Raw genomic sequence first — 17,841 nt, 5'->3', positions numbered from 1 at the left:
GGAGAGAACACGCCCCCAGCACCCACAGCGTCCCCTGCGGGAATCGAACCCAGGACCTTCTATTTGTGAGGCGACAGCACTACCGACTGCGCCACCGTGCCCCCAAATAACGATTTTTAGCAGCCTCTGCTTGTCATTACCGTCACTGCAGGTCGTTCGTTTATTCCTGCGTTACCCAGAATTCCATTTGTTTACACCGGAAGACGGAAGCGTTTCAAAAAGCGTTCTTTTAATTGTTTTATACTATCTGTGGATCGTTTCTCTTAGCCAGTGGAGCTTTAGTTACCGTGAGCTGTGTTTTCTTTTGCTGTTGTTTTTCGATTTTCAAATCCTACAATCTCTTAAAAACAGCGTGAGATTCCTTTTTGTTATTAGCGCGGTAGTTCCTGGCTAAACAGGAAACCGGTGCGGTAGTTCCTGACCAAACAGGAAACCGGTGCATTTCCGTTTCCGTTTTCCGGCCGGATGACGTCATTTTCGCGGGAATGACTACCCTAGCCACCGTTTCAATAGAAAATAGTTTATAAAAGGCTTTCGGGGGTGAAATTCATGGAGTGGGTGTTGTGAAACATTTGCCACTCACAAAAGATATACAATTTAACTTTAGTTTTGTTGAAAAAGATACCTAGTATTACTTTAAAGGACAAGCACCATGGGCATTGTTGAAGGTTAGCACTTAGTAGCACTTTCAGGAAGTTCCAGTGTTCCAGCTGCTGTTGTCAGGTGTAGAAAGAAAGTTGGAGGAAAGTTTGAGAGAGAGGAAGAGGGCAGAGAGAGAGAGAGAATGACTTAGGAAGTGTGAAAGGAGGGCCGATATGAACCGTTGCGCTCCCTTGCGCGCGACGCCCCCTTATCTAAATGAAATTCAAAAAGCGGGGCAGCGAAACATTCCTGTTTGCCAATTTGCATGAAAACTCCAACACCGCTCATTACTTAGGGAGCAGTAATTCCTTACATGCCGAAAACTCATTAAAGGGCCTCTCTGGCGTTCCTTTTTGTTTACGGCGTCTAATCGAGCCATTTATCTTTATTGTGTTAGAGAGAGTCGCATGTATGTTTGCTTGAAATTAATACGCGCTTAAGCCCCTCGCAGCCACACGCGGCTTCAGCAGATGGATAATTGATTTTAAAGTGAATGTGAACTGTTGAGCCATAAAATAGGTACATTAGCATGCATATTAATACAAGGCGTCTAGAGAGGGTCGGGTAGAAGCAAACCATCGGGGGCAGATAAAACGACAGGTTTTATTTATCGAGGAGACGGGCGAAGTCGACAGGGGAGGCTGTCGGGGAACATGGGCGCCTAATCGCTACTTCTGCCACGTTGATTCAACACTAGCGCATACACACACAAACATAGATACACACACACGGCACAGCCCTGGGTTCTTATTACCCTTGGCCTTGTGTGGAGGACCTTGTCTGACTTGTACTTTATGAAGCCTCTCTCCCCTCAGACAAAGTGAAGAAGTAATTTTCTCACCTGGTAACAGCAGGGGAGTACAGAGCAACTCACATAATTCAAAATGCTCTCAGACTGCATCCCCACTTTATATCACACTCTATCTTGCACTCCCTTTCTTTCTTTCTTTCTTTCTTTCTTTCTTTCTTTCTTTCTTTCTTTCTTTCTTTCTTTCTTTCTTTCTCTCTCTTTCTCTCTCTCTCTCTCTCTCTCTCTGTCTCTCTCTCTGTCTCTCTCTCTTTCTCAATGTACACAATACACATACACACTTCAAGCAAAGCCACAGCTGTGGCGACATGTGTCTTACACCCTTCATTCACGTCGGTCCCAACTCCATTGTCACGCACAAAGGATGCTCAGCCACCTGGAAAACTGTCTGCCAGACAGCCGCTGCTATTCTCCACTCTCTCACAGTCTAGGGCCTCTTTATTTCTGAAGCTACGTGATGTTATGGCTCAGGAGTCTCTGCCTGTGAGCACACTTGCGTCTCCCTGGATGCGTGCGCGTGCGCGTGTGCGTGTGCGTGTGTGTGTGTGTGTGTGTGTGTGTGTGTGTGTGTGTGTGTGTGTGTGTGTGTGTGTGTGTGTGCGTGCGTGCGTGCGTGCGTGCGTGCGTGCGTGCGTGCGTGCGTGCGTGCGTGCGTGCGTGCGTGCGTGCGTGCGTGCGTGCGTGCGTGCGTGCGTGCGCAAGACCGCCTGATTCTGTGTGCGTTTGTGTGCATGCGTAAATTTTGTGCAATTCTGTGTGTGTGTGCCGTATATGTGTACAGTATGTACTGTCCGTGGGTGTGTGCCGTCTTGAATGCCAATATAATAAGTGGCTCAACATGTCGATCAAACTGAAGTGTATGTGGTTGCTGTAGGGAAGCACTGCAGACATAAGCGCTATGAATTTCATACACAATTAATTACCTGTAAAAATCAAACAAACAAACAAAAAAGAACATGTAGCCTATATCTACAGTACATAAGTCATACTGTTGTTACTAATTACTTGTATAATGCGACTTGTTGATTACTTAGGTAATCATATGTTTAGTTCAGAGAGAGTGTGTGTGTGTCTCCAAATAGTTAAAAAAATAAATAAATAGCAGAACCTCTGCCCCAAATCTTTGAGATCGGCCTGTTATAGCGCCACCAAGTTCTTTTACTCCTACACATTTTGTCCAAACATCACGCACACATTATAACTATTAGTTATGTGATTGAGACGGATCTGTCCGATTTCTTTCCTGATTGGCCAAAATTGGCCTTTAATTATGAATGCATCATCCGATTGCTGTGAAACTTTGCACGCACACTCCCTAGAGGCCAAGTAAAAACCTCTGCCCCAAAATGTTCACATCAGGGCCTGTTATAGTGCCACCAGGAGGCCAATTTTTGCACAAAAACAATTTATATTACTCCTACAGATATTTGTCCAAACATTAAGCCAATTGATAGACATTATTTATGTAGTCGTGTGATCAAGACGGATCTGTCCGATTTTTCATATTCCATCCTGAATGGGTAAGATTGGCTTCCAAAGTTTGCAGGAGTGGCCCCTTTTGAACAAAATGCTTCAAATCATGAACTCAGTGTCTGGTTGCCGTGCAACTTTGCATGCACGTTCCCACTAGGCTAAGCAAATAAGCCACGCCCATTTCCACCTGACAAGTTTTCCGCCATGTTGCATTTTCTTTAAAAACACAGTTTTTGCTACTACTATTTTGCCTGAACCTCACCCAAATTGGTACATATTATCTTTGTAGATAATGTATCTGTAGAAGATGTATATGTCAGATGTTCTATTCCCATTGACTACTATTGTCTTTCAAAGTTTGCTGGAGTGGCTTGTTTTCCACGACATGCTACAAGCACCGCTGGACCGGTTGGCAGGAAACTTTGCACGCACACCCCCAGTAGGCCAGGGAAGAATCCCCACACAATTGTTTTTCAAATCGGCCAATTGTTATATCGCCACCATGAGATCTTTGCTAAACTAATGTTTTACATCACACAGATTTTGTCCAAACCTCACGCAAATCAGTATACATTATCTCTGTAGTCATGTGATCAAGACGTATCTTTCACATTTCTCATATTCCATTCCGATGGATTGGTTGGTTTCCATAGTTTGTGGGGGTGGCCGTTTTACACAAAATTCCACACATTATGAATGCAGCGCCTGATTGCTGGGAAACTTTGCACGCACATTACCACTAAGCAAAGGAAGAACCTCCATCCCACATTTTTCAAATCTCCTTATGGTGGCGCCTCTTTTTTTCCCCTGGATTTCTTGGATCATGACACAACGTATAGGCCCTGTTGTGCTATATTAGTGATGTGTCTCCTTTTGTTGTTGTTTATTGTTGTTTCTTATTTTACTGTGTTTTTGCTGTTGTTTTTCTGTGTTTTAGCTTATGTAGTGTATTTAGCATTTTTAGATTTTCTGTGCAGCACTTTGGTAATCTTGCGTTGTAAAATGCGCTATATAAATAAAGTAGATTGGATTGGATCCAATCTACACATTTTCTGCCATTGTGCGTTTTCTTCAAAACACACTTTTTGCTACTACTCCTACAGATGTTGTCCAAACCTCACAAATCGTTACACTATGGGGTCATGTGATCAAGATGTATGAGTATAATTTTTCAGATCCCATTCCAAGTGGTTATGACCAAAGTTAGAGGGGTATGCAACCCAGCCTGGCGGAGACCTGTGCTCCGAGGAGCACACTTTACTAGTTCCCTATATGTGTTAATAATGCATCCAGTTTTATCTGGTTTGACCATAATGTAACATTCTTCTGATCAGTGTTTGGATCTATTATGTTACGCTTGTGCAGATCGAAATAAAATAATTTGTGTGTGTGTGTGTGTTGCCAGTGATGTAGTAGAGTTGATTGAACAATTGAGGGTAATGTGGTCATTCCGTTGAAAAGATAGCCTTCTTCCCCCTGGGTACTGTCATCACAGAACCATGCAGGCACGCAGGCACGCACACACACGCGCGCGCACACACACACACACACACACACACACACACACACACACACACACACACACACACACACACACTCGCGCACGCGCACGCGCACCCCCGCACCCACTCCTGCGCCAGCTTGCTAAATGTCACAGACAAAGCTGTGTGTCATGTACACTTAACCTCAGCGGGTGACATTTACTCCAGTTTAAGATATGTCCACAGTTGCTCTTCGGCCCCATTGACTCCAGTGTTGATGCCTGAACATATTCAACATTCAATACCATTCAATAACACATTGTTAAGCAAAAACAAACACCAACAATTATTACATAATCTTGATAAAAACTACCTTCCTTGAAGTTTAAAATAGGGTGTGGGAAAGGCCTAAAATATGACAAATAGTTGTTTTTAAATCAAATAGTTCCTACATCAAAACATGCACATTTCCCAAATGTCCAGTAAAGAGTAAAGGTCATTGATTTGTGATTTATTTTGGTTGCATTTTGTAGTGTCACTAATTGTGTTAGTACTGTACCAAGTACTATTCTCCCGTACCTCAGACTTCCAGTGGGGAGATCTGAGGTGATGTCCGCCAATCCCTGCCCCCTCGACCATCTTGTGCGTCTGACTGGGAGGCCTTCCCAGGGCCCAGCCTACCTACAGTAGTTCACAAAATAGAATCAAGGCGCCCATTCCAACAACGTTCATTGACCCACACGGTGACATGATTTGCAAATGACTGATAGAAAACCAGAATTGCATATTCTTTATTTATTTATTACATTTTATTTTCGGTGGGTGGCCCTCGGGAGCTCATTAGAATGTCCAAACGAGTGTTTTACAATGTCACTCACTAACCTCACAATTTGTTTGAGAATGGATAAAACAAGCTAGTCCACACACAGCTTATAACAACTGCAAGGGAGAGAAAGGTGACCATAAGTATCACATGGTATGGTAGCGGGCTGAATGCCTTTTTAAATCACTGTATCGGAGTTCAGATAGAATGGTTATCTGACTCCGACTCGGGATCGTTGCTCCTTGCAGCCATATGCAGGATATATGTACTGGTAGATGGTGCGCTGTCGTGCAGAAATAAATAAATACGAATTTGAGGTTGTTCACACGTTGTCGGGTCCATATGTTATTGAGCTTGCAGCAAACCTGGGCCTCGTATCGGGAGCGGCAATTGAAAAAGAAGGCAGTAGAAATGCATGTTGTCATATGCTCGCTGCAAGCTGCCACTGCCAATTTCCAAGAGCTCAGTATCTCTCTCTCTCACTCTCTTTCTATGTCTCGCTTTCTCTCTCTGCCCTGTCTCTCTCGCTGACTCCCTACTAACTCTCCTTTACTTCTCTTTTCTCTTCTTTATCCCTTCTCTACTGTATTTCCTTTCCCACTCCCCCTCTCTCTAACTGTTTGGGCCACTGAAATGAGACCAGGTCTGGTGGAATATAGGAAATGGGGTCGTGCAGCTTGAGTTATATGGTGGCTATATTTGTTTTAGGATATGCTATTATTTGGCCCTCTCGTTGTGTGTGTGTGTGTGGTGTGTGTGTGTGTGTGTGTGTGTGTGTGTGTGTGTGTGTGTGTGTGTGTGTGTGTGTGTGTGTGTGTGTGTGTGTGTGAGACAGCTCTGCTGTGCCATATCAGACACAAGTTGTAAACCTGCTACGCTTTGCTTCAGTTTACAAGTGAAGCTCCTGTTTATCCCTGGCGCACGCATGCACACACACACGCACAGACACGCACAGACACGCTCACACGAGCACACACAAGCACACACTTTTAGAATACACTGCAGTGGAGCAGGGTCATGCAAAAACATCTTATCTGCCGTCAGACTGTCCAAAAAGACGGTGTGTGTGTGTGTGTGTGTGTGTGTGTGTGTGTGTGTGTGTGTGTGTGTGTGTGTGTGTGTGTGTGTGTGTGTGTGTGTGTGTGTGTGTGTGTGTGTGTGTGTGTGTGTGTGCGCGCACACTGTAGCTTTTCTTCATCTTCCAACCTGGCAGCCACCCCAGTCTAGGCAGCATGTGTGTTGGTTGCCATCCCACTCTAACCCTCTCTCTAATCCGCCACCGTGACCAGGACAGACTCCAATGGATGCAGCACAGCAAACACTGCTGAGAGGCTGGTTTTGCTCTAACCACGTGAACCCTAGCATCCCTATTCTGGAGGCAAACATTACGGCAAAAATAGCCAATCTACAATATCACTTGTAGATCGTCAGGGGGAAAACCCGCTCAACTAAGTATATAGGGTTTAAGTGGTTAAGACTCTCAAGTGTCAGCAGACATGCACAGCTCCTCACATGCATATCATCACTGTCGGAGAGAAAACTTGTAAAATGGTAAACGGTGCATTTACTGATTGATTGATTGAATACTTTATTAGAAGCTTACAGAAAAAAAGCACATGAAGGTACAGTTCAATACAAGGTCAGCTAATAGGAATTAAAAAACCCAAGAAAGCCATTGGCTTGTTTCCATTGTCACTTCCATAGTGACATTAAATGACAGACGGATATACACTACTATGCAGAACATCATAAAAACTGTTACATAGTGCCTTTATCCAAACCCTTTACAAAGTGTATTACATTCACCCATTCACACACAGATCACATTCACACACTGACGACAGGGGAAACCATGCAAGGCACCAACCTGCTCATTGGGAGCAGTTAGGGGTTCAACGTCTTGCTCAAGGACACTAGCCCCAGGGGAGCCGGGGATCTAACTGCTCCCAGTGCAGCACTCCTAACAGTTACGATGGGTCAAATGCAGAGAACCAATTACCCCACGGGGATCAATATCACCCCCCCCCCCAAAAAAAAGAAGGAGAAAGGTCCCCACTGCCTGCACAAGGCAGTTGCTATGCAACGTTAATATGTTTAGAATTCTTTAATTTTGTCAGTGTTCCTCTGCCTGTTCTCCTTTTAAGGTGGAGACGTACTTTTCTATCCACTCCACCTCCTCGGATTTCCAAATTCACCTTAAATGTAATTGTCTCCACCAGGCCGAAAGGCATGGCGAGAGAGTATGTTTTACCCCTTCCGTCCGTCCGTCCGTGTGTGTGTCCCAAGCCCCCAGAACCCAGTGGTTGCATTAAAGCGAAATGGACATGCTGGCCATTCGTAGGTACTGCAGCTTAAACGGACGGGGCCACTGCACAATGTACGAGCGAAAACTGTTTCGACCAATGGGCTCGACTCACGAGCTTGCGCACAAGCTTGCGCACAGGGCCGCGCACCTCTGTGACGTAAAACGTGTCACTTCTGTGACGCAGAACGTATCACAGTGGCCCCAAATAGGCTACGCCCATCACACTTTCCAACCCGGAAGAAGGGATGAATTCGCTTCATGCGCTGGGTGAGCAACTCAATGCAAGTGGATGGGAGGGGATTTCGGGTGCCCTCTCTATTATTTTTAACTCTATGGTGTGTCCATGTCCCGTGTGTCCATCTGTCTGTGAACAGCTAATCTCCGGCACCGTTGGCCCGGTCGCTGCGAAACTGTGCACACACACTCCCTGGATGCCAATTCAGAACCTCTGCCCCTTTTTTACATGGCCCTGTTATAGCGCCACCAGGAGGCCGATTTGTGCAAAACCCATTTCTTTATATTACTCCTACAGATTTTATCCAAACCTCACGCAAATCGGTACACAGTATCTCTATATTCATTTGATCAACACGGATCTGTCTGATTTTCAATATTCCATCCTGATTGGCTAAGGTTGGCTTCCAAAGTTTGCAGGATTGGTCCATTTTGAACTAAATGCCTCAAATCATGAACGCAGCTTGCGATTTCCGTGAAATTTCAAACGCACATTCCCACTAGGCAGAGGAAGAAATGCTATAAAACACCAATTTGCATTTTTAACTGTAACTGCACCGATCTGCGTGAAACTTTGCACGCATACAGAAAACATCTGCCCTGCATTTTTCACATTAGCCTTTATAGCGCCACCAGGAGGCCGACTTATGTAAAACACATATTTTGAGATTAAGCTTTCATATTTTATCCAAATTTCACACAAATTGGTATACATGATCTCTATAGTCATGTGATCAAGATGGATCTGTTTTAATTTTCATATTCCATCCTGATTGGCTAACATTGACATCTAAAGTTTGCAGGAGTGGCCCGTTTTGAACAAAATGCCGCAAATCATGAACGCAGCGTCCGATTGCGGTGGAACTTTGCACGCACATTCGCACTACGTTGAAGAACAAACGCCACCCTTTTAACATTGCCCTATTATAGCGCCACCAGGAGGCAGATTTTTTTTTTTATATTACTCCTACACATTTTGTCCAAACATCATGCACATCAGTACACATTATCTCTATAGTCAAGTGATCAAGATGGTTCCGTTTTTATATTCCATCCTGATTGGCAAATTCTGAACATTGCTGGCCCACAATAACCTACTTGACCTGGCGGAGACCTGTGCTCCGAGAAACACTTTTTCTAGTTTTGTTGTGAATTTCACCTTGACCGCCATTTTTTTCTTAAAAATTGGTGAAAACCGTTACTTTTATATATACTGTATATACTTGTGTATCCTACAGTATATTAAAATTGGGCGGGTGGACACTCATGTCACCATGACTCAGCCATAACCATATAAGGAGTTCCCAATGCTACGCCCAAATATGGAGTGTGTTGTCTAACCTCAATGTATCGTCATGGCATCAGGCGCAAACAAATCAGTCAGCTCCATATATGGGCACAAAAGGGGAATCCCCGGGGGGCATATTCTGATGACATCAGGAATCTCCATTTATGGGCATAAAAGGGACAAGGACTGAGAGATACAGTACAGAGATCTCCATATATGGGCATTTCAGTCGGATCAGCGGTGCAACATGAAGCAAACAAAAAGCGGCTATAGGTGTGAGGGCCGCGGCCCGAACTCTAGATGTGAGGGCTGCGTAGCGGCCAGAACCTCTAGTATATATATAGTTTTTCTTCCTTTCTTTATATATTTTTTTATTCATCGCTGCTTTTGCAAGAAAGTGTCACACGATGCACAAAAGTGTCATACAATTATGTAATAGTATAAAAGATGAAATATGGAGACAAGGTTTCTGCCCAACAGTGACAATATACTATGTACACAAAAACATAAATACATACAGACATGCACATACACAGGTGCACATAGATCATGCATCCCATTCATACATTTCATATGTGTTAAAACTAGAAAGAAAATAAATCATGTTAATATCAGAAGCACTGAAACGGGAGCCAAGGAGACGAGGAACACTTTTGTACTATTGTACTATGGCCATTAAAATGTCTACCTCAGCAAATATGGGAACACACAGAACACTCTTTTTCACCACATTGGAGTGACTTTCTAGCAATCACCCATCATATATCCCAATACATACGCACGCACACGCACACACGCACACACACGCACACACGCACGCACACACACACACACACACACACACACACACACACACACACACACACACACACACACACACACACACACACACACACACACACACACACACACACACACACACATAGGCTCATTGTCTCCTTCAGCCATAGTGCTTAGTGTACCTGAACGCTTTGAAAAGCACAGTGCTAATCTGTAGCATCCTGGTCCCAAACCTCAGTCTCTCATTGTCTCGCTCACAGACGCGTCCATCACAATCGATCAGCCCGCGCCCTGAAAGAAACACCATCGATCACTGACGCCACAGTGTCAGAAACAGGGAGAAAGGGAGTGTGTGTGCGTGTGTATGAGAGCGAGAGAGAGAGAACAATGTGAGTATGTGAGGGAGTGACTGTGTGTGAGAGTATGTGTACGTGTGAGGAAGAGAGACTGTTTGTGAAAAGGAGTGCGGGTGTGCGTACTGTACTGTATGTGCGTGCGTGTGTGTGTGTGTGTGTTTGTGTGTGTGTGTGTATATATATCTGTGTGAGAGTGTTTGTGTACGTGTGAGGAAGAGAGACAGTGTGTTTGTTAAAGAGACTGAAGGTGTGCATGCATGTGTCCGTGTCCGTGTGTCCGTGTGTGACAGGAAGCCTCAACTCAGAGAGTGTTTGCCTAGTGTGTGTACAGTACGTGCGTACGTGTGTGTGTGTCTGTGTGTGTATGTATGTATCTATCGTGTGTGTATGTGAATGCACGCAAACCTGAGTATGTCTTCTACGTGCGTACCAGCAAAAACACACACAGCAGGTGGACTCCTGATTTTCACAACCTCCTGCCAAGCCTCAGCCATGACTCACAGGCTATCTACAGTCATCGTGTGTGTGTGTGTGTGTGTGTGTGTGTGTGTGTGTGTGTGTGTGTGTGTGTGTGTGTGTGTGTGTGTGTGTGTGTGTGTGTGTGTGTGTGTGTGTGTGTGTGTGTGTGTGTGTGTGTGTGTGTGTGTGTGTGTGTGTGTGTGTGTGTGTGTGTGTGTGTGTGTGTGAGAGAGTTAGGATTACCAACTGTCCCTTGAAATAGGGAATTGTTCCTTATTTGAAAACTACAAGGAGTGTCCCTTATTGACACACTCTGTTCCTTGTTTTTGGGAATCAGTCAATGACACACATCGTTCAACTTCAAACAGCTCATATACATATACTATAACGCAGGTTGTTAACCACTAAACCAAACTGCTCTTTTCTCTACTTTAGAAACTTTTAGAAACATTTAGAAAAATGTTGTATACATTTCTATAATGACCAGTGGTGGAAAAAGTACTCAAATGTTTTACTTAAGTAAAAGTATCAATACTGCAATGTAGAAGTTCTCCGTTAAAGTAAAAGTCTGGAATTTTTTTGTAAAAGTATGAAAGTATTGGTATCAAAATGTACTTAAAGTACCAAAAGTAGAAAGTACTCATTATGCAGAATGTCCCATTTCACAAGTTTTCAAATGTATAAAATGTATAAAAAAATATTTTGAAAATAGCAGATCTACAAGCTCACAATGCGTCGCATCGTGACGCATTGTGAGCTTGTAGATCGGCTGTTTTCAAATATAGGGCTGAAGTGTATGTTTTGTACTAATAATCAAAATCTACAAAGTAACGTTTTCAAATATTTGTTGTGGAGCAAAAGTACAATATTTTCCCGTGTAGTGGTACTGGAGTAGAAGTAAAAGTATTGAAAATTGGAAATACTTTAGTAAAGTAAAAGTACCTTAAAATTGTACTTAAGTACAGTACTTGAGTAAATGTACTTAGTTACTTTACACCACTGAGCCCCAAATAAGGAGGCCAGGTTGAAAGTGTCTAACATGGATGTCCCTCTCCCTCCACAGGTTACCCCAACATCGTAGCTACGTACGGTAGAGGATACACTGGATTTGCTCCCAGCTACAGCTACCAATTCCCTGGTAAGTTTTCAGCTTTCATGTTCTTTCTCTGCTCAGATAGTCTCTGAAACATGCAACTTAGCTTTCTCTGTAAAATCCTAAATGTTAATTTAACACAAGTTGTTTACTCTCAGTATTGAATTAGCAGTCAGGATTTTACTGGTCTTCTGAACCCTTTATCTCTCTCTATTTCCCTACCTTACTCTCACTTTCCCTCATTCTGTCTCTTATTCTCTCTCTCTCTCTCTCTCTCTCTCTCTCTCTCTCTCTCTCTCTCTCTCTCTCTCTCTCTCTCTCTCACACACACACACAAGTATTTTGCTGTGTGTCCGAAACACTTTATCTTTTATCCCAAATGTATCCCCATCAGTGTAAAGCGCCTCGATGGACAGCTAGGCCTACTATACTGTATGTTGCAAAAGACGCCATCTAAGTTTCCTTTTTATGTAGGCATTGTCTTTTTTAATAAGACAATATAAAATCCTGTGGGTGAATGATTAATCACCAGATTAGAGAGCGGGGGGGGGGGGGGGGGTGGACTTGCACAGCGAGTGTGGTTCGTTTGGCCAAAACTGACACAAGGTATTTATATAACATACTTGTGTGGATTACGGAGACATTTCAATGAAATCTTGATCAGGGACGTGCGCTGTGCACTTCTGGATGTCTGTGTCTGTGTCCGTCCGACCGGCGGGCATGCTCAAACATGTGGTGCGCCGTGCGCGGCCCCGACCGGCTTGGAGAGGCAGGTGGTCATCGCTCCGAGTTCGCTCCTACCTTTTTATAAACCCGCTCCCCGCTACGTAAAAAGACGTCTCGCTCTGCTCCCACTCCACTCTGACGACACACACACACACACACACACACACACACACACACACACACACACACACACACACACACACACACACACACACACACACACGGTATACTGTACTGTATAGAGGCACACTGCAAAATCCTGGACCTTTTTGGATACATTGTCCCACGTTTCAGATGTCAGCGGGATGTCCCCAGGATGAATGTGTAATGCTGTCACATCAAGCTAACCCAAACGGCTTTGTTTAAAGGACAAATTCCCTCCCTGGCAATCTCCACACAGACCCATTATCCCAGTGCCAGCTATTATACTGTACCCCCCCCCCCCCCCCCTCTCCATCCTTGTCTTTCCAAATACGATTTGATGTGGTGACATTAAGCTATTACTTCCTCTTTTGCTGCCTATAAAGACCTTTTACAAGGGGAAATGCCAGGATTGGGACCCAGAATAAGCCAGCACTATAGTTGACTGCAATCAACACCTTATATTCGATTTCATGGCTCGCCTGAATGACTCGTGGGAGTGCCGTGCACGTGTACCCACTTCCATTGCCTTGCATCGCTGCAGCTACTTTGGCATGGTGGCAGAGGAGGCAATGATGCTTGGACGCAATGGAGACGTGTCTCGATTAGCACAGAGTTTTGGTGTGGAGAGGAGAGGAGCCCGGCTGGGTTTTTATGGAGGAGATTACTCTTTATTTCCCTGTGTGTTGGTAATTACATGTGGTAAAGGTGGAGCCATTTGGGGCTGAAGGAGTATTTGTGTCACATGATCAGATGGGTGTGTGTTAAGGTATCGTTGCGTCTTGTCATCTGTCCCGCGTTGCCAAGGTCACCCCCGCAGTGAATGAGAAGAACATTGTAACTAGATTTCCGTTTTCAAACGGATATTTGTGAAATGTTGATGTACGGCGCATATCTGCCTAACTGATAGCACACAGGAGGCGTTACTGTTTGATGATAGTAAATAAAAGGCACAGGGCCCAGACGTGTATGACTGAGTGATCATGTGGCGCTGCTCGGTCGCAGTGCTGGAGGTGTCCCGCGGTGTGACTAAGCCAGGAAACAGGATTAACATACGTCAGCCTGGGGACTGTACTCTGTGCTCACACAACCCTGCTGCAGCATGTCAGAGAACACAACACGCTGTCATCTCTCCTCAGGCACACACACACGCACGCGCACGCACACGCACACACACACACACACGCACGCACGCACGCACGCACGCACGCACGCACGCACGCACGCACGCACCCTCATGCTCAGATGCCAGCACATGCATGTGCTGTGTTGGCACACACGCACGCACGCAGGCACACACACACACACATACATAGACACGCACAGGCGCGGGTGCACACACACCAGCTCTGATGGCCCACCAGGCTTGGCTACACAGTGCCTGTCAAATCCCAGGCTGTGATATCTCCTCCAACTGCCCTTGCTCATACACAGCAGTTTCTCCACGTGGTTTCTGTTGGTGGAACTGTCTCTGGTTATGCTAAATGGGATAAAAGTGTACACACCAGGATCCCTTTTATAATCCATACCGTGGTGATGACGTTTGTTCTTCGTCCTGTAATCATAGTCTTATTACAAATTAAAAGCCAAGCAGACGGCTGTGTATCAAATGCATTCTCACAGGAGGAGGGGCAGACTTGGGTATCCACCCATCCACCCATCCACCCAAGCTGGCAGAGGTTTAAAAGCTAGTAGAAGTGTCCTGATTGCTCTAGGTTCACTTTCTAGTTTTGATCTTAATCCCTGGGCAATTTCTGTAAAATGGTCTTGCCTTACACAGACGCCTTCTTTTTCTTTCTTTCGCTCTTTCTCCGTCTGTGTTTTCCTCTCTCTCTCTCTCTCTCTCTCTCTCTCTCTCTCTCTCTTTCTCTCTCTCTCTCTCTCTCTCTCTCTCTCTCTTTCTCTCTCTCTTTCTCTCTCTTTCTCTGTGTGATTTCCTGATAGCACAATGCACATGACCTTGGTACTTGGACATGTAAGGTGAAAAGCCTTTTTTCTTGGTCTTTCCTCTTGTAGCGTTGAGGGATTTAGAATAAGCTGGCCGGCCATGGAGGTTAAAAATTGACTGGTGAAAAGGAGAGGAGCTCATTTTTTCTGAAGCACTGCCCATAATCCTCACTTGGGACCCAATTCAGGGGAGGTCAAACAGAGGGGCTGTGTGTGTGTGTGTGTGTGTGTGTGTGTGTGTGTGTGTGTGTGTGTGTGTGTGTGTGTGTGTGTGTGTGTGTGTGTGTGTGTGTGTGTGTGTGTGTGTGTGTGTGTGTGTGTGTGTGTGTGTGTGTGTGTGTGAGTGTGTGCGTGCGTGCGTGTGTGTCACTGATTTTGTCAGCTTTTTTTTTTTCTATTTTGTTTTGGCTCCATTTAACACTCTTTTATTGTGGCCTCTTTTTGATCGGGCCCATTCAGAGTCAATGTCTTCAACTGTCGTCTTTTCATAGCCCATTGAGCGTTTCCCACAATGCACCTCGTGATGTGGCTGTCTGGGACAAGCTGCGCTGATAATAAACAGTAGCAGCAGTTTAGGCTTCATGTTGATATTGCCTTTGTTACATCTTACTAGATGGACCATCTTACACGGACTGCCTGTTGCCAGGGAGTTCACGTGTGTGTGTGTGTGTGTGTGTGTGTGTGTGTGTGCGGGTGCGTGCGTGCGTGCGTGCGTGCGTGCGTGCGTGCGTGCGTGCGTGCGTGCGTGCGTGCGTGCGTGCGTGCGTGCGTGCGTGCGTGCGTGCGTGCGTGCGTGCGTGCGTGCGTGCGTGTAATATATAAATATGCATGTCGAAGTGTCCTTGAGCAAGACACTGAACCCCTAAGTGCTTCCAATTAGTATGTTTGTACCTTGCATGGTTGCCTACCATGCAGTGTTTGAATGTGTGCTGCTTAACACGTAATGTGTAACAGTGCAGTTGTGCCATTGCCATTGCGGTGTGTGAATGGGTGAATGTGAAATACATTGTAAAGTGAACAGATCCAGGTTGAAAATATTAGATAAGGTACTACATAAAATGCAGTCCATTTACAGACACACACATTCATTCCAACCATGTTGTCTTCTAATAAACTCAACTGTAAGGCAAAGATGTGGAATTTGAGTATCTGAGCCTTATTGCCATGATAACGTGTGGACTGTATTCTTTGTTCACATGGCTGAGATTCCAGGCATGAGGCATCTCACGTACATTAGCATTCTCTCTTTCTCTCTCTCTCTCTCTCTCTCTCTCTCTCTCTCTCTCTCTCTCTCTCTCTCTCTCTCTCTCTGTCTCTCTCTCTGTCTTTGTCTCTCTCTCTCTTTCTGACTCTCCCTCCCTCCCATTTCACAGAGAAGCCAATTGTCTGCTTGTTTTTGTCACAGCTCATTTCTGGCGGCTGATGTGCTGGCCGCTGATGAGAGCTGAAGGATGGGGCGCATCATTGTGTGTGTGTGTGTGTGTGTGTGTGTGTGTGTGTGTGTGTGTGTGTGTGTGTGTGTGTGGCGGCGAGGCGCCAAGGTCAGAGCCTCTTAGAGCCAACTTCCGTGCCAAGCCTGGGTAATAAAGCCCCTCCTCCTCTCCTCTCCTCTCTATCTCACCTTCTCCTCCTCTCCTCCTCACATATGTGTTTCTTGAGGGGTGCGCCTGGAATTGATGTTTCACTTCTGATTAGGCCGTAATCAGCTATGCAAACGGAAAGGGGCCATCGGAGGCACACTCACAAACGCACACACACGCCTCAACAGGCACACACGCATACCACACCTCCACTCCCCTTGCATCGTGCCGTCCTTGACGGCGACACACGGGCGCTCGAGGTGAGATTGTAGCGGAGAGACCAAGCCTGCAAATAAGGTGAATTAAAAAAGCTTGCCGGGTGTGATGTCTAGTCGCTGCCTCCCCGCGCCAGCCTACCCACAGAGCAGACCTTATAAGAGACCCAACCCGCTGGGCTGTCAGAACTACCTGTCTGCCTTCCATGACTTCCCAGAGAGCAAACCATGTGAACTGGAGAGAGAGAAAAGCAAGCAGCCTGAATGGACAGAGAGTCCAGATGGAGTCGATGAGTGGAATGTGTGTGTGTGTGTGTGTGTGTGTGTGTGTGTGTGTGTGTGTGTGTGTGTGTGTGTGTGTGTGTGTGTGTGTGTGTGTGTGTGTGTGTGTGTGTGTGTGTGTGTGTGTATATATATATATATATATATATATATATATATATATATATATATATATATATATATATATATGTATATATATAATATATCAAAGGTCCCACTAGGATTTTAAACTGCTGGTCCCAATGTCCGGAATGATTCATTTATCGGACATCTGATAGAAATAACGGTCATACGTTTTATGCATTAATGACAAGCAGGTGCGTAAATGCAGTCTAGCACTTACAGCATTATATTTTGGATTGAACAATTTGAACATAAACGAGTAATATACACATTTTATATAGCAGGTTCATCTTGCACGAATTAATAAGCTACATTACCATTTGCGCATGCTGCGTGCATAATGGTTTCTCAATAATCAATTGCGTTTGTACTTTGAACACATTTTCTAATCAACGGGTACTGCTCAAAAAAAAAATGGCACTTCAGATGAATCCTTCAACCTGCTGCTCTAGAGCCGCACGTGGCTCTTGGGCCCTCTCTCGTGGCTCCCAGTTGCTTGGGCAAAGAAGTAAAAATAGAGCCACCCAACAATGGAACTCATTATCCGCAAATATTAGACAAATTAAGAGCAAATATGTATTCAAAAAATCGATTAAACAGATATTAATGAGAGAGATCACACAATTAGAATGATCAATATGTTTTTGTACATGATGTTTAACCAATGTTCCTGTAGTGTCTATATCATTGGCATTTTAATGTAGCTTAGTTTTGGACTGACGAGTGTCAGTTGTTGTTTGTATGTATATTGTATGTTGTTTTATGTTGTGATGTTTTATGTGGACCCCAGTCTATTCCACGAAAGCGGAATTAAATTATCCTGGGTTGAAAGGCAAATCCAGGTTTGACAAGCCTGCGCTGTTCAGCCTGGTTTATTCAGTTCCACGAACGCCAAGCCGGGCTGAGAAGGAGAGGTTTGTCGAGCCAGGATCGTTAATCCAGGCTGAATGTGAGTTCACATATTCCTATAAAAGACCATGAAAGTCGAAAGCCTTGAACTTGACCAATCATGGAGCCCAAAACCAGAGCGGCGTTCTTCTCTGTGGCTGAACAGCAGCACTGCAGCAGCTCATGAAATCATACAA

At 44.9% G+C, this 17,841-nt stretch overlaps 1 protein-coding gene across 9 annotated transcripts in view; it reads left to right on the top strand.

The window, feature by feature from the left end:
* The window catches only part of LOC308084897 (RNA-binding protein Musashi homolog 2), a 286,257-nt gene that overhangs the window by 224,057 nt on the left and 44,359 nt on the right, over positions 1-17,841 (top strand). For all 9 annotated transcript variants that reach the window (XM_080427872.1, XM_080427867.1, XM_080427865.1 and 6 more), the window contains exon 10: positions 11,713-11,787. In XM_080427872.1, coding sequence (XP_080283998.1) covers positions 11,713-11,787 — 75 coding nt within the window. The remainder of the gene's footprint in view (positions 1-11,712; positions 11,788-17,841) is intronic.

Source organism: Gymnoscopelus braueri (genome assembly GCF_963280865.1).
Source record: "Gymnoscopelus braueri genome assembly, chromosome: 5".
Classification (NCBI taxonomy): Eukaryota; Metazoa; Chordata; class Actinopteri; order Myctophiformes; family Myctophidae; genus Gymnoscopelus; species Gymnoscopelus braueri.
Note: the sequence above shows the minus strand (reverse complement) of the source record. Positions and strands in the feature narration are given on the sequence as shown.